This window comes from Fusarium proliferatum, assembly GCF_900067095.1.
Source record: "Fusarium proliferatum ET1 genome assembly, contig: FPRO_scaffold020, whole genome shotgun sequence".
Classification (NCBI taxonomy): Eukaryota; Fungi; Ascomycota; class Sordariomycetes; order Hypocreales; family Nectriaceae; genus Fusarium; species Fusarium proliferatum.
In genome coordinates, this window is record NW_022194809.1 from 82322 (window position 1) to 101229 (window position 18908).

The following is an 18908-nucleotide window of genomic DNA, read 5'->3' on the forward strand; positions in this document are numbered from 1 at the left end:
GGAAACACCGGGATTCACAGAACAGCGGTGTAATGCCGGTGTTGTCCCCGATAAATTGTACATAATCTAGAATCTTGGCTTTTGACATGTCGGTTGCATGTTCCTAGTGGCTGCAGATTGAAAGACATTGACAACTCCAAAAGGAGCTAGACCTTGGATCAGGACGAGCTGAAAAAAGGAAGTAAAAAAGGTCAGCGACGAATCACAGTTGTCGGACTCATCCTGTTGATATCATACGATACATGCATGTTAGGTACGATTGGCAGATGCACCAAGTCAAAAAGGGAATGATGGCCGAGGTACATGCGAGGTGTGCACCGCAAACTTGAACTTCGTGACCCAAAACCCTCCGTCCGGTATGCAAGAAACCCTCCATCTGGAGATATAAGGTTTGGGCTAAAAGCAGGGTAGGTAGCGTCGGATGATGCGAAGCTTAGCAAGATAACTTGAACGAGCATAATTGGCCTTCTTTGCCGCTCGGCTATTGTGCTTATATGCACTTGGCACCTAGAGTTCTACCAGGGGTCAATCATGCCCAGCCATTGACGCCTTGACCTCAATGCGTGGAAGCTAATAGCCTGTTCCGTTTGTCCGGCGATGGACAAGTTGACTCTGGGAGCGCTATGCTACCGGCCCGTCCCAGAGACCGCGTCACGGAACGATCAGCCAGTCAAGTCCCGTCCCTTGAGTGAGTCTACTGTAGAGGCGAGATCGTACTCTAACTAACCAATCAGAAATGGTATCGGCTGCATATCTCACGCGAGATACGAGATTTGCTGTCATAGCCATTGAACCTTAATCATGGTTCCAAAGCATTCATTTATACCTAAGTAACTAACTACTATCTGAGCCCCACTCATCCCAGATCCAGCAATCAAATCGCAATCTCCTCCTTTCGCCTCCGAACAGACAACTTTGCAGTTGGGTTTGCATTCATGTTGAGGCCGTACTTCCTCGGCTCCATGCTCGACCCCTCAACAGGCTTAAAGTCATACTTGAGCAGAATGTGAGACAGTGCAATCTTGATCTCCTCCGACGCAAAGAACCGCCCAGGACAGGCATGAAGTCCGTACCCGAAGCCCATGTGATCCGGAGTTGCGCTCACGAGCTGCGCCTTGCTCTCTTTGCCCGGCTCGCGACGCATGTTGTAGAAACGGTATCCATCGAACTTCAGGGGATCCTTGTAGTGCTCTGGATCCCAGTGCTGCTGGGCTGATACGAGCGTCAGTCTGTTCTTGGGAAGGATGACGCCGTCAGACAACTTGACGTCGTGGGTTGTGAAGCGACGCATGCTTGCTATTGCCATCCATTAGTGCATGTTGTTTTTCCAAGCCAAGACCGGCACACGTACCAATGGATATGGGCTTGAGCCGCTGACTCTCCTTTAAGACACTATCCATGAGCTTGAGACTGTAAAGCGAGTTCTTGGACCATCCCTGCTTCCCCAAAACGTCAATGACCTCCTCACGCAAAGGCTCAACAAGCTCCGGATTCTGCGCAATGTCAAACATGACCTGCGTGAAGAAATCAGTAGTACTATGCAGAGCTGCCACAGAGAGCGACAGCTGCGCACAAGCAGGGTCATACCCAACGCCCTTCTCACGCGCAAGGTCATCCAGCCACTCAACAGCATCATTGTAAGTGACTTTCTCTCTAGTTTTCTCTGCCTCAGCTTTCTCTACACGTCGCCGCTCAAGAAGTGGGTTGATAAGATCTCTCGCTTCTTGGACTAGCGCTCGGGACTCTGTGCAGTGCGGCATGAACCACTGGACTACGGGCCGGAGCCACGATGGCCAGAGACGCAGTTCTTCTACTGCGCGGAAGGCGATGACGGCGTAGGTAGATGTAATTCGAAGCCACTGGGGATTTCGGCACATTTCCTTGCCGAGGAATACTCGGGAGGTGATCCGGGCCATGAGCTTCATGTTTGCTTCTTTGGCGGTGATGTCGTGCCATTCTGTGACATTGATTTAGCCACTGACTCGCTTACGGCAAATAGCAGATCAACATACCTGTATCATCTGTGTACACATCCTTCAACACCAAAACGCACTCTTCAGAGACAGCTCCTGTCACCAGAGTCAACTGATGAGTCAATTGATGTCGCGCAACGAGCTTCATGATGTGGCTCTCGTTGGTACCCTCTCTAAAACCCTCAAAACCCGGAAGGTGAGCATAAAACCACTATTTCTAGTTATCAGCTTGATTCCATATTCATGATTCACGAGCTCCTCACCTTGAATGCTGCCATGGTGAAGCTAAGCTTCTCATTATTGCGAACCTCGTAGGCATACTTCGGCGGCAGGATGTGCAGCTCGCCAACGTCGCCCATGATGCGGAACGGCTTGTCTGGGCTCATCTCAAGGCCCTTTTCTAGGAGCTGCCGAGCCCCAAAGGTGAAGTCCCTTTTAGCGCGGACGTTGGAGAGCTCACCAAACTTTCTGCCGTTCACCATGATCAACGGCTGAGGTTTGAGCCATTGAACGCATAGTAGAATGGCGCAGGTTGCCAAGACGAGGCATGATGATGCGAGAGTATTCTCGCTCACTAATTTCATGATAGCATGAGAATGGCTGTTAGAGAACTCATAGTAGTGAGAAGAAGATTTGTTCGTCATTCTGTGAAGTGGTATAGTAAAAGGGATGTCAAGACTTGGGGGGAAGTGTATGCTCAATAGTAAAAAGCTATTGCTGATATCTAGAGGACTGTTCTGTAGCGCACATGAGTCTTATATCAATGTCTCCAGAAGAGAGTGACTTGTAACCATTGTCTCCTAGAACAAAGCATTAGCCCGCGTACTACATGCCGGAATAGCACTCCAACAATAGAAGGGGTGCTCCGTACATCTCAATCACCAACTCCACAATTTAGGCTCGTGCCAAGTCCATGTCCTAGCGTTATCAGGGGTCAAGATACAGCGTCAAACTCGAGCAGGCGGCATAGGTATGCATACACCTCCCTCCAATAACTTCTCAAGGAGCATTCTTCATAGGATCATGAACGAAAAATGGCTAATGTCTCAGTTGAGTGCACCCTTGAAGACGGGGGTGTGCAAACACGAAGGAACACTCTTCCGCTTGAGAAGGGGGTGAGTATTCTTGGGAACTTTTGGAGGCCTATGGAGAAATATGATACACACGAGAAGTGGGATTGGTGCGGATGATTCGGGAGGTCTGAAATGCCCGGCTTGTTCAATGAGGATATTGATACCGATGCACATTTGTGAAATGGTTGTTGACGATTGCTGCTCATGGCTGCTGGCGCGTAGAACTTTTCCATCCAATCGATCAGTGCTTAAAGTAAGTTATCCTGCACAAAGTTATACATGATGAACAGGAGCAGATAAGAAAGACTTGTTCGAGTGTCAGTGAGTCAAAAGAAAGGTAAAGCAATGAACTTATTGCCCACAATCCTTCTTGATCACTCTAGCTAGCTACCTAAACCAACATCTTTTGCATCTCATCTACCCCCAGCAAAACGCAATTGATAGGCTCAACAAAATGAACAATACTAGCCATGAAACTTTTTTCGAGCAGTTCGTCTTGGGACTTGATGGTATACCGCTTATGGACGTTCACTGGCTGATCTACGTGGCCTTTGGCGCTTGGGTATGCTCTTATGTCATCCATGTCCTATCGTCCTCCTCTACAGTCAAAGTTCCCTTCGTAGGATACCGAAGTATCTTTGAGCCTACATGGCTTCTACGTTTACGCTTTGTCTGGGAAGGGGGATCTATCATCAGTCAAGGCTACAACAAAGTAGGCATTCCCTCCTACAGCAGCTCTGTCGTATCTAAGCCATTGTTTAGTTCAAAGACTCCATCTTCCAGGTGCGAAAGCTTGGTACCGATATCGTCATAATCCCGCCAAATTACATTGATGAAGTGCGAAAGCTGTCTCAGGACAAGACTCGCTCAGTAGAGCCGTTCATCAATGACTTTGCGGGACACTATACACGGGGCATGGTCTTTCTGCAGAGTGATTTGCAAAATCGTGTGATTCAGCACCGGTTGACGCCAAAACTCGTGGCTTTGACAAAGGTGATGAAGGAGGAACTAGACTATGCATTGATGAAAGAGATGCCTGAGATGAAAGGTGAGACTCCCTCTCCGCTCTTCAAACTAGATCCATTAGTTCTGATGATTGTTAGATGAGGAATGGGTTGAGGTCGACATCGCTTCCATCATGGTTAGGCTCATATCACGCATCTCAGCCAGAGTCTTTCTCGGCCCAGAGCACTGTCGCAACCAAGAATGGTTGACGACCACAGCAGAGTATAGCGAGAGCCTGTTCATCACGGGCTTTATTCTCCGCGTTGTGCCTCATATCTTGAGACCATTCGTTGCTCCGTTGCTCCCCTCTTATAGGACACTGCTTCGCAACGTCTCGTCTGGCCGTAAAGTCATTGGTGACATCATTCGCTCACAAAATAGTGATCAGAACGAAGACATACTGTCATGGATGAGAGAAGCTGCGACTGGGGAGGAGAAACACATTGACAACATTGCTCAGCGGATGCTCATCCTGAGTCTCGCCTCCATTCACACCACGGCAATGACCATGACGCATGCTATGTATGACTTGTGTGCTCGCCCTGAGTATATCGAGCCTCTTAGAGAGGAGGTCAAAGGTGTCGTTGGTGCTAGTGGGTGGGACAAGACGGCGTTGAATCGGCTTCACAAACTGGACAGTTTTCTTAAAGAGTCGCAACGTTTCAACCCCGTGTTTCTCTGTAAGTCTTGCTCCACCTTACGTCCTCTCAGTTCATGACTCAAACATATAGTAACATTCAATCGCATCTACCGCCAACCCATGACACTCTCAGATGGCACAAATCTCCCATCAGGGACTCGCATCGCCGTTCCCTCGCACGCGATGCTTCAGGACTCAGCTCACGTTCCAGGTCCTACGCCACCAACTGAGTTTGATGGATTCAGATACTCAAAGATCCGCTCAGACTCAAACTATGCACAGAAATATCTTTTCTCCATGACTGATTCCAGTAACATGGCGTTTGGGTATGGCAAATATGCTTGCCCGGGGCGGTTTTACGCATCTAATGAGATGAAGCTGACTTTGGCTATACTTCTCTTACAATTTGAGTTCAAGTTGCCAGATGGAAAGGAAAGACCGCGGAATATCACGATTGATAGTGACATGATACCTGATCCGAGGGCGAGGCTGTGCGTCAGGAAGCGGTCAGTGAGGGATGAATGATTGGCAGTATGATATGTAGGACAAAGCTAGTTTTCTATTTCTGTTAATGTCAATCGAACATAATCCTATACCGTTATGATTCTTTACTGTGATACTGGATCAAATGCTTAGGATCAAGTCTGCCAACCCACGTCCCATCATTATATTACCTATAGTTTCTCACTTTATCGATATTCATATGAGATCTATCGTTAGTCCTTAGTACTAAAAGGCTCTTAGATATTCTCTGGTTGGAGTCTCTGTAGGGCAGAAGAGCGGAGGGAAAGTTGAGGGAGTGTAAGTCAGGGCATCCCGTTGACCCCGAATCGCTGCTCTCACCAAGAAAACAAGAAGCCTCAGAAGGACAAACAACACACCCTCGCAACCTCGGATAAATCCAGATTCATGCATTCTCAACCATTTCCGGACAATAGCTTCATGGTTCTGCATACGTGGCATTGTCCATGTGCCGAGGTAAACATAGAATAGTCAACTGCCACTTCAGGCATTCCCAATATTGACTACACGTAATTCTGGCATTCAAAATAACTCCGGCGATCTGGGCCGGCCCGCTTTCGAACGGAAGCTTGAAAGAGGAGGCCTTGCGTTGCAATCTGAAGGTTACATGCATATGCCATGGGTACACACCGGGGTCGCAATTGTAACCCCCACTGCTACCTATCCACCAAACACCTTTACAGCCACATAAGGGACACGTCAAGTTTTGAGTCTGCCGGCAGACTATATCATCACATTTTGAGATACCAAATCACAAATGCAAGTGACACCTCACAAAGTTCCGTGCTGAGTAGGTGGAAGATATCATCCGGGAGAGTATGTTGTCGGCTGATCAAAACTATGATACGAACTTCGTATTAGATATCTGTTATTTGTACCTGGGGTACAAGACTATACATTCAGAGGGCTTGACGTGGACTTAAAATATTACCGATCCTTGCTTTGGAACCGTACGTCGTCTTCTTACACCATCATCTGTCAATCAATTCAAATTCACCTATCACCGCCATCACTCTTATCACGATGCCTCAACAGCACACTTCTCTTGAGTCGCCAGTTGGCAAGAATGTGACTGCTACCATAGCCTACCATAGCGGGCCGGCTCTTCCAACCTCCCCAATCGCTGGTGTCACTACGCTCGAAGACTGCACTCAGCAGGTCGTAGCAGTTACGGATATCCGTCCTGCAGTCTCGTCTTTTACCCTAGATGGCAATGGCTTCCAGGTGGTCAAGCATGTATCAGCCGTCAGTTCTCCGCCGTATGATCACTCGTCGTGGACAGATCCAGTTGTTCGCAGCGAGGTGTATGATCCTGAGATCATTGAACTGGCAAAGTCTATCACTGGGGCAAAGAAAGTCATGATCCTGCTTGCTTCGTCTCGGAACGTTCCGTTCAAGGAGCCAGAGCTCGCCCCTCCCTACCCCATGCCTTCAAAGCCAAGCAGCGGCCCCAATGTGGAGCAGACTGGCCCAGCTGTTCAAGCCCAGCATGAGCTCCCTACAACAAGGGCCAAAGGCTTCCAAAAAGGCGAAGAGGAAGGCCCAGTGCGAAAGCCTCATAAGGACTGGGGTCCATCCGGCGCGTGGAACACTCTTCGAAACTGGAGCCAAGAGCTCATCTACGAGGCCTCTGATATCATCAAGGCTGGCGACGAGGCTGTTGAGCTGCCAGGTGGTAGAGCAAAGAACTACCAAGGCAGACGATGGGCCCTGTATACTACTTGGCGTCCACTGAAGCCTGTCAAGCGGGATCCAATGGCCTATGTTGACTACTGGACAGCTGATGACGAAGACGGCGTGAGCTTCTGGCGAAACCCGCCAGGGGTGCATGGGACATTTGAGTCGGATGTACTGCTGACCAAGGCTAATCCAAAGCACAAGTGGTACTGGATCAGCGACCAGACTCCAGACGAGGTTCTTCTCATGAAGATAATGGATACTGAAAGTGAGAAGGACGGGAGTGACATAGCGGGAGGGGTTCACCACTGTTCGTTTCATCTGCCAGGAACTGAGAAGGAAGAAGTGAGAGAGAGTATTGAGACCAAGTTTATTGCATTCTGGTAGTGGCTGTTTGTTTACATACTCATTCTCTCATAATCAACTCTCCCTGGTTACTATTTAATTGCCATGAGTACAAGTTTTCAATTATCATGACCTACGTAGATGCCCGATGACATGCGATAATGTGCTATTTCAATTACACCCTCCTCGGAATCTCAACATCTTTTAGGTGCTAATTCTCTCGCCAGCCTCTCCTATTCTGTCTTCACCTCGCTCCATATCTTGATATGAAGTGGTGACCTGTTGTGCACTACATTATTAAGACGCTGTATGTGCTGGGCTACTTCTCTGATCGCGACTCCTTCCAGAGAATAAGAGTTACTAGGCAGTGACATGTATCTCCAACTCTGCTTAAAGACTTTAGGTATTCATCTACAGGCCAAGATCTGAGTGTCTCAAAAGCAATATCTTCACGGGAGTTGACATAAGGTTAGGCATTACTATCAATACTATAGTCTGGATAAATGCCTATCTTTCTTCTTTGCTCCCGTCTTCTTCCTATCTCAAGTCTCGCCATTCTCTGATTCCATACAACTAACACTTCCGACCAATCTTCTTTATCCAGTATGGTTCCTACTCGCGCCATATTCTGTGAGCCACCTCAAAGAGTGACCACAATCCAAAGAAGGAATGTATTATCAGTGTTGAAGGGCAAAAGTCTCTCTTTGTGTTAAATACCGTGTAGATATTCGCTGGTCCTTTCCATCGACGCCAAAGTCTTTGTAACTCTCACAGTTCTCATCTGCGCGGTCCAAGCCATGCTGCGTTTTCCCTGCAATTACGACACTCGACATAATGTCTGATTCACAGTCACACCCAAAGACATCCCGGAAGATCAATTGAGACCGATATCATAATTTGCGGGTGCCATACCAGGGCGATGAAGCGTCGCGCGAACCATCTTCCAGGTGGTTGCGAGTTGTTTGACCCAAGGCTCGTCAGTCTGCACGTCGTAATCCTTAACCTTGATCCAGCCGTAAGCACCACCAGGAAGCTCCTTCGTCTGGTCCCGAATAATCTATACTCGGGACACAAATTCCGGATCCTTGTCACCCAGAAGCTTTCGTCCAGTCTCCGGCTGCTTCTGCCGGTGAACAATCGGTTCAACTTCATCCCAAGTGAGTGGTCGGAACTCAACTTCCTGACTCTCTAGGTAAACACGAAAACCAGCCCATTGACCGCCTTGGGAATACTCCTGGCTGCGCGGGTTGCGCCAGTCACGGCGAGTCTTGCTATAACCGTGTAGGCCAATCATTGGGACCTCTTCCGAATAGAGGTCGTCATCCAACTGAGGATTAGTCCAACGGAGTCCTGTATGATGGACAGGGTGGTTGAGGTCTCCCAATACTGGGTCAGCTCGCCGATGTTCCGGCTGGGGGCCAAATTGCTGGAACGAGGAGATGTACCATCCAGGAGCGGTCTGCACCACAACGACCATTTCCTGAAGCGATCCTATCTCTTGGGCGATGGGAAAGTCTGTTTCGAATGGTAGGCTCTCCTCGTAAGAAGTATCAAGTGGGTTATGTTGTTTTACATTGATAGCCCACGGGTGCGGTGATCGTAGAAATGCTCTCTCCATGAAAGTTTATAAACTCCACCCAATTGTATAAGAGTGAAAGGTCACGAGCCGACGAACGCCATGAAGGTTGGGAATTTGCGGGGTTTTGAGGTTGGCCGGGATGTTCATGCGTATGACCAAAAGCGAATCACGTTCAACGTCAAAGGTAAATGCTTGACCGGTGGAGTTATGGCCGGTAAGAGGTCGAGCCTTGAGAAGGAGGCTTCGGAGTTTGCGGCATGTCGCCATGATAGCGTGGGTTGCATTGCGCTCATTGCCAACTGTCATACTTCCGCTCATGGTGAGGTGCTCTGGTAGGACCATTGGAGGGATCGCCAGCTGGATAATTTTAATCTGGTTCTCCGAAGGAAGATCCATAAATCCGGTGCCTGTCATGTTGGGCAACGGTACGATGCTCGGAGCAAAAGTCTCTAGGTTCCGTTTTCCGGATCGTGGGCGGTGCAGAAGGAGCACGCGAGGTGATAGAGGTGGCTTAGGATATGTTATATCAACTGAGGCCGTTGAGGTAAGCTAGTGTTAGCTGGCATGGAACTGAGTAAGGAAGGGCTGCTCACTATAGATATCAAGGTTCTGCCACGAGGCTTAGGATATCGCCGTTGAAGGAGTGAGAAGAATGAGTTGGGAGAGAACGACTATGAGTTTTCAAGGTCGTTGAAGAGGACTGGGAAGGGACGAGTGGGTGGTCAATGATGTAGGTTCCCGTGTCAATAGAAGGAGTGTTGCAAGAAAGTCTCGACTATTGAGATCTTCTCGTCAGAGCTTTCTGGGATCAGTGCGATGAATGTGGTGAGTAAAGAAAGGGTTTCATGAGGTCAAAAGCTGAGAGATGGGATAAGCAAGCCTTCTGATTCTTGCAGTCGTTTTGAAAACTACTGGTACCAGCATAGATCAAACCCTTTGCCAGTGGCACACTAGCCGCGTGACCGGGACACAAACAGCGTTGGGCTCAGGGCCAGTGACTGAGCTATTGGCGGGCACAACGCCAAGTACTTGTCCACTATTGGACTAGAGAAGAGAGCCCTGAATACCATGGTTGGCTTTGAACAACTAAAAACAAGATGGAAGAAAGACTGCTTGTTTAATTCGGACACCTAGACTTTGTAGCTGTTCGGGCCATCAAACATGAACAACAAGTCACGACTGGCGAGAACAGGACAGTGACTCAACGTTAGATCTGCCTGTCCCAAAAGATGTTTACTGCTTCAAGCTGGCGTCTCCAAGCTGAGGTAATTGCTCAGTAAATCTCGAAATCCTCAACCAAATGCTCCGCATCATGAAACAACATGTCCAAGTCAAGCCCATGCAAATAACAATCACCCACCAGCATCCAACCTCCTGCCTCCCTCTTCCTCAACAGAAATGGCTCAGTCGAACCAGGAAAATAAACACCTCTATCTCCCGCCTTCGCTCTCGGACTCGCCAGTCCCAAGGACCCCTTCTCACTAGTGAAAAGACATCGACCATAGCTCGCAAAGGTGAATCTTTTGGAGAACTCTCTGAGATCATACCCAATAACTTCAGGTTCTTCGCTTGATTTCTCTTCCGAGCTTGTGTCAGGGTCCTTCTCTTCTGAATCCTTCCCGACACTTAACCACCAGAGGTAGAACTCGTGATCGCGAAGAAACATTGATGGATCTGCTGGTTCGAGAATACCGGCGCCGCAGTGTCGATACCATTGTGTGAAGCCCACGCCAATGCTGAAAAGCTCAGAGCCATGAGTTGCTGTAAGTGTCGTCGCAAAGGCTTTGCTGACTGATGATTCATCCGGCTTCCACTCAGGTATCAACTTCACAGCAAGACTTTCCCACTCCTTCATCACCCTTTCAAAGCCCTCAGTCCCCGGTGCGTGACCAACACCATCCTCAAGTTCCGGCCCAATCTCCCGAATCGTATCAACTATCTTTCCCATGATCGTCAAACTGCCATATTTCGAGAACGTCAAGCCCGAAAGATACTCCCTCCCAAGGAGCTCCCGGGGGAAGCTGAGCTGTGTTCCATCTGCACACCGAACGTCGTAATTCTCCTCCGCGTCTTTGCGATACGGTGCGTACCAATTACCCTTAGGGAGACTGTTGCTCGAAATATTCGTGAAATCAGGGACCCAAGATGGCAGGTTTGGATAGCTGCGCTTTGTACCGATGTTTTCCAGGATACTAAGATCTTTGGTGAGTTTGATCACAGCCTCTGTGAACTGACGGAAGATATCTTCCACAGGCTGATCATAGTCAACGGGTATGAACCCGGGTTCAAACAAACCCAAGATACCTTAGATCTTGTCCCGAATCTCAGTAGTCTGACAAACACGACTATACCTCAAAATACTCATCGGATCACTTCCAACTCCAAGCATCCTCAGACTCCAAACATGACTATCCGGATCGAATCCCTGGATCGGATGATCACCTTCACCGCCACGCGAAGTCGACAGCCCCTTGGCACCACCCGAAAAGTCAGGTTTATAACTGATCTCCACGTTCCTCTAAAGCGTCTCCTCCTCTCCACACATCATGACCGCTCTTTTCGCAAGGGCTATTTCTTGAATCACCCATGTGCGGAAGAACCAAGGTCTTTTTGACAAGCGTGCTCCAAGCACGGCGTTCATCTTGTGGTGGAGGCGAGCCACTGTGGAATGAGTCTGGGATACTCTCATCGTTCAGATGTTGGAATACAAGATGGGAATCATCTGCTGCGTCGCCGAGCCATACTACGACTTGACGCGCTGACTTATATATGTCGCCCATGATGCGGACTTGTTGGTTTCGTTCGCCGTGGACGGATTGGTTGATGCATAGGGCGTCGACCCAGAGTGTTCGGACGGTGTCGGGAGAGCGAAGGTGGATAAGTGCTGAGTGGAGGTTTGGTGTGATTGACATATCTTGGTCGCCGAGGTTAATGTATCTGACTGGTGTCATATCTCCCCAGACGTAGGAGAGAGCTTCGTAGTCGGGCTGGAAAGTGATATCGCTGTCCACCAGGCGTCCGACAAGAGGGTCTGTCCGATTACTCGATGGGAGTAGTTCTAGAAGTCGAAAGGAGCTACTGCTGCTCAGAGGCTTATACACCTCTGCTGGAGAAGTTACCATCGAAGGAGAAGATGGCACAGAGTCGTTTACTTCCTGCGGGGTTGCGTGAGGAACCTCCTGTCTGCTTTTGACGATACTCTCAATTTTCTCATCCCAAGCTCGTCTCTCAAGCGCGACAGTTTGAGCAATACGCTTCCTCACCACAGCATACGAAGGCATAGTCCACTCCTCATCGCCAGAGATCTTTTTCTCCAGCATTCCAACTATCTCCAGCCACTTTTCAACACCACGGACCGACCCTCGACCACCTTTCCGTATCAAAGTAGGTGCATCAGCATGCAAACCAGGACACGTAACATTAACCCCCGCTTCCAACAACATCTTGACAATCGGCAGGTTATGTTTGGTGATAGCGGTATGAAGCCAACTTGTCTTCTTTGCTTTGAGATTCTCACGATGAAGGCGTCTACTTGAAATAAGAACCATGTCGATATGCGGACCCGGATACTCGGTAATGAGATACCTCGTCTGCTCAAGGTACATATTACCAGACGAGAGAAGCCACGTCACCATCTTTCCCCAAGACTTGGGATCATCGGGTAGTTTCGCACCGTATTCACCAACACACCATCGCAAAAGATTCAACCGTCCTCTTTTCAGCGCTCTCTCCTGCAAGCCCGCTGGGTCAAGCTTAATACCATGAGAAACTAGCAACTTTGCCATATCGACACTTGAAACCCAGGTTGGTACTTCATCTAGTCGTATGCCTCTGTCAAGGAGCCTTGCGGCTGCATCAAGCTTATTGTTCTGCGCGCAATGTTTCAGTACAGCTTGGTAATCCGAATCTGGAAGATCGCTAGGTTGTGCCATGAACGCTTCCAGATAGTCTACAAGGTTTTCATCGCTTCCATAAGGGTCTGCTGCTATCGCGACTTCGATGGGCGTCATATCCTTGTTGGTGCCTCCGCGGTTGAAAATACAGTGTCGACGACAGCTGGCACTTTCGCCATGTTCCATAAGAGTCAAAGCGATGTCGATGTTGCGACCCGCGGCTGCAGCATGCATCGCCGTTCCAAAGGTCGATCCTTCGCCTTGCCCACCATCTGCCATTCTCGGGCCAGCGACATCAGCAGCAGCACCATACGCTAGCAGCTTCTTTACAACATCCAGCGCTCCCTTGTGACAGGCAATGTGAAGCATCATGACTAATCCCGGATCATCTTTGGGACATGAAAGCCCCTCTTCGAGGAGATACATAATGATGCCGCCCCAGGTAGCTTCGATATCAAGATCCCACAAGGGTATGTCAAAGTTCACACCAGGAGGCCAACCAACCCACGTCATGTCGACGATCTCCTGCGGCGAGATCAAAGCGTCGAGCGTGATCTGAAGAAGGTTGGTTTGTTGCTTGGGCTCGTCTTCCACAGTCTCTCCATCTTGAGCGGCCTTTCGTATCTTTGCAAGCTGCTCTGGAGACCTGCGTTGCTGGACTGTCGAAATATCCGCTCCAGCTTCGATTAGGAAGCGAAAGAGCTCCTGATATCCCAGCATACCGGTATAAACAAGCGGTGAGTACCCCTCATCATCAAAGCAATTCACCGCTGCCCCATGAGCCATGAGCAATTTGACCATCTCCAATAGCTCAGGATTCGACTTCTTCGGGTCCTCACCCAAGTACCCCGGGTCAATCTTTGCCCTCTTGATCGCAACCTGCAACAAATCCCTCTCCCCGACGAGAAAGTCTCCCATCTCGTCCTTCTCCAGCAGCGCACGCGCCATTGGATAGTCCACCCGCAGCTCTTTGGCTAGGCACCTACGCACGGCTTCGACATGGTACGTCTTGAAAACGGGTGATCTTCCGTGCAGACTGAAGAATTCGTCGAATTTTATCTTTTCGAGATTGGTGAGAAGTTGATCTCTTTCTGCAGAAGGTTTTCGACTGCAGAGGCTGAGGAGCCATTTGCCTGCGATTTCTTCTGGTGAGGCCATTTTTTGTGATTACGGTGAGTGGAGTGAAGTCAGCCTGGCTGACGATGTTGAGAGTCGGCCTTACAAGTGGGGCTAATCGATCCTGGTTATAATAATTTAGCGCTATATCCATGATCACCCAGCCTTGCTCTAGAGCCATGATGTAAATTAACCTGCTGCATAAAGGGACAGACGTCGTAATTACAAATTAAATGATTTTGAAACAGATGACATAAAACCTTCCCTGTTCTCGCCAAAATTGACATCATCGGCATCGAGCTTTTGGATCTGCAGTTTGTCACTCACTAATCTCCCTCTTACATCTCAGCAATTCCGCCAAAATCTGAACAAGAGACCAACCTTGATGCCAGCATACGTAACACCCCAAACTGACCTCGATAAGTTAAAAACCATCAAAGTTCAGCCGTCGATCACAATCCTTTTGCAGATCTGGGGGAACCCTGAAGCCACCCCCAAACTTAGTCATAGCCCCAACGCCACGATCCGTCTCTGTCCCTGATCTGTCAATTACCTTTATCCGAATAAGCCCAACCAGATAAAACAGCGCGCCCCCTGGTTGTTCTAGTGGCGGTATATATCCAAGCCTCGTTGTAATGTGGCAGATCTTGGCGCAGATTGTTTGCTTGGACCTGGATCTCTTGAGCTTTACCCCAGATTTGAGTTTAATCTATACAGTAGTGCAGAGCCATATGTTTGGTACATCTCCATGGCCAAGGAAATGGAGAATGCAATATGCAATATTTAAAAAGCCCATCATCCATTCCTTTAGTTCTCATTTACACCCATTCTCTTCTATCAATTTACATCGTCAATGTTCAAACATGGGTCAACAAGGCTTTTTAATACCGGACAGATATGTCCGTGAAGTTCCCGGTGAAGTCAACATTAATACCGCCAGCATATTATGGGGCATTTCTCTCGGTGTTGCTGTCTTCTCAGTGGCCAAGGCGTCGGAGCAGAGCTGGCGAGCATGGAAGAGGCGGCGACGTGTGACATCTGATGTCGCTATGATCTGGGCTGTTTGGTTCAGCAGTATGGTCCTTGGATGTTTGACTTGGGGGTTTCAGCGGTAATATATAGACCCCAGGTGAGTTTATGCCATGAATCTTATTATTATTTGAGTGTTTGCTGATTGTAAGATAGCTTTGGCTTCTATTTCTCTGTTGATAGGTTTCCAATCTTCGATCGCTGAGAGTGTCTTCTGACATACGTTAGCTTTGTTTTGGGCACTCCAAATCCAATTCCTTCTTCAGATCATCCTCAATCGTCTCGGTCTTTTAATGGTTGTTCCCGGCCGAGCCGCGCGTCTAAAATGGATCGTATTCGCCATCATCTTGGCAGTTAATATCAGCGTGTTCATCATCTGGATGCCAGCACGCTTACAAATCAACGACCAATGGATATGGATGAATAATATCTGGGACAGATGTGAGAAAGTCATCTTCACCCTGGTTGATGGAGCGTTGAATGCATATTTCATCTACCTCATTCGGTCGAGGCTTATTGAGAATGGGTTGGCCAAGTATATTTCCCTCTATCGTATGAATCTGTTTCTTATCTTCGTATCACTTTCATTAGATGTAAGTAGTGTAATTTCCGTCTTTTATTCTAACAGCTGACGTACTCTAGGTTGTGCTGGTCGGGCTCATGTCTTTGCCAAGTAGTCTGGTGTAAGTACCTCGACTCTCAGTAGGTCTTGACTGACAGTCCGCAGTTATCTCTCATTCCACCCAGTGTGCTATCTCCTAAAACTACAAATCGAAATGAAAATGGCCGAACTCATTACAAAGATCGTCCAGTCATCAGGTGTAACAGGCAAAGACAACACTTACTGCCATCACTCCAGCGCCAACCATGCAAAAAGCATTCCAACAAATACCATAACCAAGCCCACCGTCACTCATTCCCATTCAGGTGTCCATGGAACAATTCCCGGAACCAACACCACCCATATCGAGGCTGGGGACCGCGATAGCTCTATTGAGATAGAACATCAAGGGCGCATGAGTATGAGTCAAAGCGGGATCCTGAGGACAGTAGAGACAACGGTCGCGACTTCACCTACTCCCATTCACGATTATCATCGTTCAAATAGCATAACAAGCTCAACGGCAGGACTGGCCTTTTAGCTCATCGGCTAGTCACTAGCAATGTTTAATATTTAGCCACCCATTCCTATACAGGTATCCATAGATCATTCCCCGCTGTGAACACAGCCTATAGAAGAACATCCCTGCAGCGGCAATGTACTGCGGCAAGCGACCGCCGCAACCCTCTGCGGCAGCGTACAAATATTAAACTTTAACCTTCTGTATAAATACTCTTTGAGATTAATACACGAACTTTCTGATAACTAACCAAATAGTGAAATTCCTTGCATCTCAGTCTATGTCTCAGTTATCCTCGCGCTTTTCTACAGAGATGCCAGTTGGGGAATTTATGCCTAACGGTCTAGGTACCGATCTGCCCTTAACGTCGAAGGACCCTACACTTGGTTACAAATTGTTCCACGTCATGTTACGCATCCGAGATCCTGTACAATCTTTACACTTCTATATCGACCTGATGGGAATGCGAACAGTTTTCACTATTGACACCGGCCCATTTACGATTTACTATCTTGGGTACCCTCAAACGGACGAGCACCGGGCAGATCTAGACAAATTTGCCCGTGATACTCTAGCTCATTTAGCCTACACCCCAGGACTTATTGAGCTGTACCATGTACACGGGTCAGAAAATGAGCCTGAGGGCTACTACAGTACTGGAAACCAACCACCGAATCTGGGCCTCGGACACATCGGGTTCTCTGTACCTGATGTCCCCCGCGCCGTTGAACGCTTGAGGAATCACGGTGTTGAGGTGATTAAAGATTTAGGTGCTGCCAGTCGAGAAGATATTCCCTTAAGCCAATGGGAAGCTGGAAGGAAAATTGGACTGGGTGATCTTCATCCTGCTTACCAGCATGTATTTGGACAGATTGCGTTCGTAAAAGATCCGGTAGGTATCAATCCTTATCAATGTATCACTGCTGTATAGTTCATAAGATAACACTAATAATAACTCCTAGGACGGATATACTGTCGAATTGGTTCCCCAGAAACTTCAAGAATGAGTGCAAAGTAGTTATAATTGTCATCACTTGGAAACCGTAACGAGCCTTACGAGGGGACTGGGTTTTTAGCCGATGTACTATCCACGATTAATATTGATGCTCACTATCTGATCCGTTAATCCACGTTACACCAATGCTACACTATTATCAGAGATCAACACCCAAAACTCATAGATTACCAATTCTCATTCTCGCGTATACACAAGCTTCCCGCCACTTACCTTCCCCTCTCTCATATCAGCCAGTCCCTTCAAAGCGCCCTCTAAACCACTCCCCCCTCTATTCAGGAAAACACGCGGCGGCTTGACTAGTCCCTCTTCGAGCAGCTTCTCAGCCACTTTGACAAATCTTCTCTGGAATGCAAAGTCTGCTGGTACAGCCTCGTAAAACTCATTCTCATACATCCACAGATTACCTGTGGCCGAGTATGCGAGGATAGACTCAGCGGTGACGTGAGGGTTGAGGCGTTTGACTTCGTGTTCGGGTCCGGGGTTGAGGGAGATGTAGATCGCGGATGGGGTCTCTTGGAGGATTAATGCGGAGGTTGTGAGGCTGGCGGGATTGGGATGTGTGTCGAAGACGTGGAGAAGGGGACCGCCTGTTATTTTGAGGATGTCGTCGACAAGAGTTTTGGACTTGTAGTCGAGGACATGATCGGCGCCCAAAGACTTGACATAATCTGCATTACCGGGTGACGAAGTAGTAATAACTGTGGCGCCAGCGAGCTTTGCAAATTGGATTGCCGAGATCCCCATGGCTGTACTGCCACCGTAGATAAAAACACGAAAGGGCTCCTTTGCTGGTTCATCTGGAAGGGGAAGATAAAGATGCTGGTATATACCAACGCCCTGTCAAAATCCTCATTAGCATGAACTAACAACTTGTGGAGGGGACCATCGTACCATCGTGATGAGCGCAACGCCCTGAGTCGCAGCGTCTTCGTCGCTCATGTTATCAGGAATCTTCATCTGAATATCTGCCTTAACATGAATCAAGTGCGCAAAAGCGCCATCATGCTTCCGCAATATATTCTTGAGAACATGTCAGTCCTGGCCATACACCAACATCTCGAAGGCTTTGCATACTGTCCGACGACACCACCAGCGATGCGATCCCCAACTTTGAAGTCCCTCTCAACTCCGGACCCAACCTCTACGACAACACCGGCATAGTCTGTCCCAACGACAGCACCAGCGCAAGTCTCATCACCTTCTAGGCCAAGGTGGTAAGCATCATCTGGGTTGATAGCCCATGCGGTGGGTTTGACTCTAATGTAGCCGGGCTCAAGAGCTGGCACAGGAATGTCCTGAACCTCGGCGTGGCCTGGACGAATATTAACGAGAGCTTTCGTAGTAGTCATGTTTTACTATCTCAATGTTAAACAGTGAGCTCTTCGGCCTGCCTATAAATACAACTCCAAGTTGAGGATTACGTGATGTGATAAGATATGCATGACTAATTGTCGTATCACCACATATGTCAGCCGTTAAGACCCAACGTTATGCTCATCTGCTTATCAATAGTTGTGCATCCCTGCCTTGTTATTTCACTTTATAACAATTGGAAGACGGCATTAGATCGCTGTTTTACTATATGAGCCAAAGACCTAGTGCTGGGATTGCCCAGATTAAAACACGAGGCTCTCCTTAGAAATGTCTTATATACTTCAAATAATTTGATGTTTTTTATCATAAATAAGATTTATATGAATAAGAGAGCAGAACTTTTTTTTATATGTAGATCGTTCTATTATAGGTTAAAGAAGATATCAACTCTACTTAATCTTTATTATACTACCTTGTTAGTTAGAATGCCTGTCCTCCGCCCTACCCTGCAAGCCTCGGTTTGTTTTACTTCCCCACCAATCAAGTCGGGGGATTAAGACTAACTCCCTTCCCCACACCCCGCAAACCTCGGCTGATTTCACT

General features: G+C 48.2%; 7 protein-coding genes across 7 annotated transcripts; 3 read left to right on the forward strand and 4 right to left on the reverse strand.

Moving 5' to 3' along the window:
- Positions 1 to 874: 874 nt before the first annotated feature.
- On the reverse strand, positions 875 to 2557 carry FPRO_16065 (gibberellin cluster-GA14-synthase; the record flags this gene model as incomplete). Its single annotated transcript, XM_031225168.1, has 4 exons — positions 875 to 1296; positions 1352 to 1957; positions 2013 to 2184; positions 2237 to 2557. 4 exons carry the CDS (start codon positions 2555 to 2557, stop codon positions 875 to 877), a joined length of 1521 nt encoding a protein of 506 aa, XP_031090354.1.
- Positions 2558 to 3500: 943 nt separating this feature from the next.
- FPRO_16066 (Ent-kaurene oxidase) lies at positions 3501 to 5216 on the forward strand (the record flags this gene model as incomplete). The annotated part of the gene is made up of 4 exons (XM_031225169.1): positions 3501 to 3758; positions 3809 to 4094; positions 4150 to 4731; positions 4783 to 5216. The coding sequence occupies 4 exons, from the start codon at positions 3501 to 3503 to the stop codon at positions 5214 to 5216; spliced, it is 1560 nt and encodes a 519-aa protein (XP_031090355.1).
- A 1020-nt stretch (positions 5217 to 6236) lies between these two features.
- FPRO_16067 (gibberellin cluster-GA4-Desaturase) lies at positions 6237 to 7277 on the forward strand (the record flags this gene model as incomplete). The annotated part of the gene is made up of 1 exon (XM_031225171.1): positions 6237 to 7277. The coding sequence occupies one exon, from the start codon at positions 6237 to 6239 to the stop codon at positions 7275 to 7277; it is 1041 nt and encodes a 346-aa protein (XP_031090356.1).
- An 832-nt stretch (positions 7278 to 8109) lies between these two features.
- On the reverse strand, positions 8110 to 9228 carry FPRO_16068 (uncharacterized protein; the record flags this gene model as incomplete). The annotated part of the gene is made up of 3 exons (XM_031225172.1): positions 8110 to 8238; positions 8299 to 8847; positions 8911 to 9228. 3 exons carry the CDS (start codon positions 9226 to 9228, stop codon positions 8110 to 8112), a joined length of 996 nt encoding a protein of 331 aa, XP_031090357.1.
- An 859-nt stretch (positions 9229 to 10087) lies between these two features.
- On the reverse strand, positions 10088 to 13865 carry FPRO_16069 (uncharacterized protein; the record flags this gene model as incomplete). The annotated part of the gene is made up of 2 exons (XM_031225173.1): positions 10088 to 11068; positions 11415 to 13865. 2 exons carry the CDS (start codon positions 13863 to 13865, stop codon positions 10088 to 10090), a joined length of 3432 nt encoding a protein of 1143 aa, XP_031090358.1.
- An 821-nt stretch (positions 13866 to 14686) lies between these two features.
- Positions 14687 to 16980, forward strand: FPRO_16070 (uncharacterized protein; the record flags this gene model as incomplete). The annotated part of the gene is made up of 6 exons (XM_031225174.1): positions 14687 to 14897; positions 15081 to 15445; positions 15495 to 15535; positions 15580 to 15872; positions 16231 to 16865; positions 16936 to 16980. 6 exons carry the CDS (start codon positions 14687 to 14689, stop codon positions 16978 to 16980), a joined length of 1590 nt encoding a protein of 529 aa, XP_031090359.1.
- A 65-nt stretch (positions 16981 to 17045) lies between these two features.
- FPRO_16071 (uncharacterized protein) lies at positions 17046 to 18340 on the reverse strand (the record flags this gene model as incomplete). Its single annotated transcript, XM_031225175.1, has 4 exons — positions 17046 to 17057; positions 17202 to 17828; positions 17883 to 18011; positions 18074 to 18340. The coding sequence occupies 4 exons, from the start codon at positions 18338 to 18340 to the stop codon at positions 17046 to 17048; spliced, it is 1035 nt and encodes a 344-aa protein (XP_031090360.1).
- Positions 18341 to 18908: the final 568 nt, after the last annotated feature.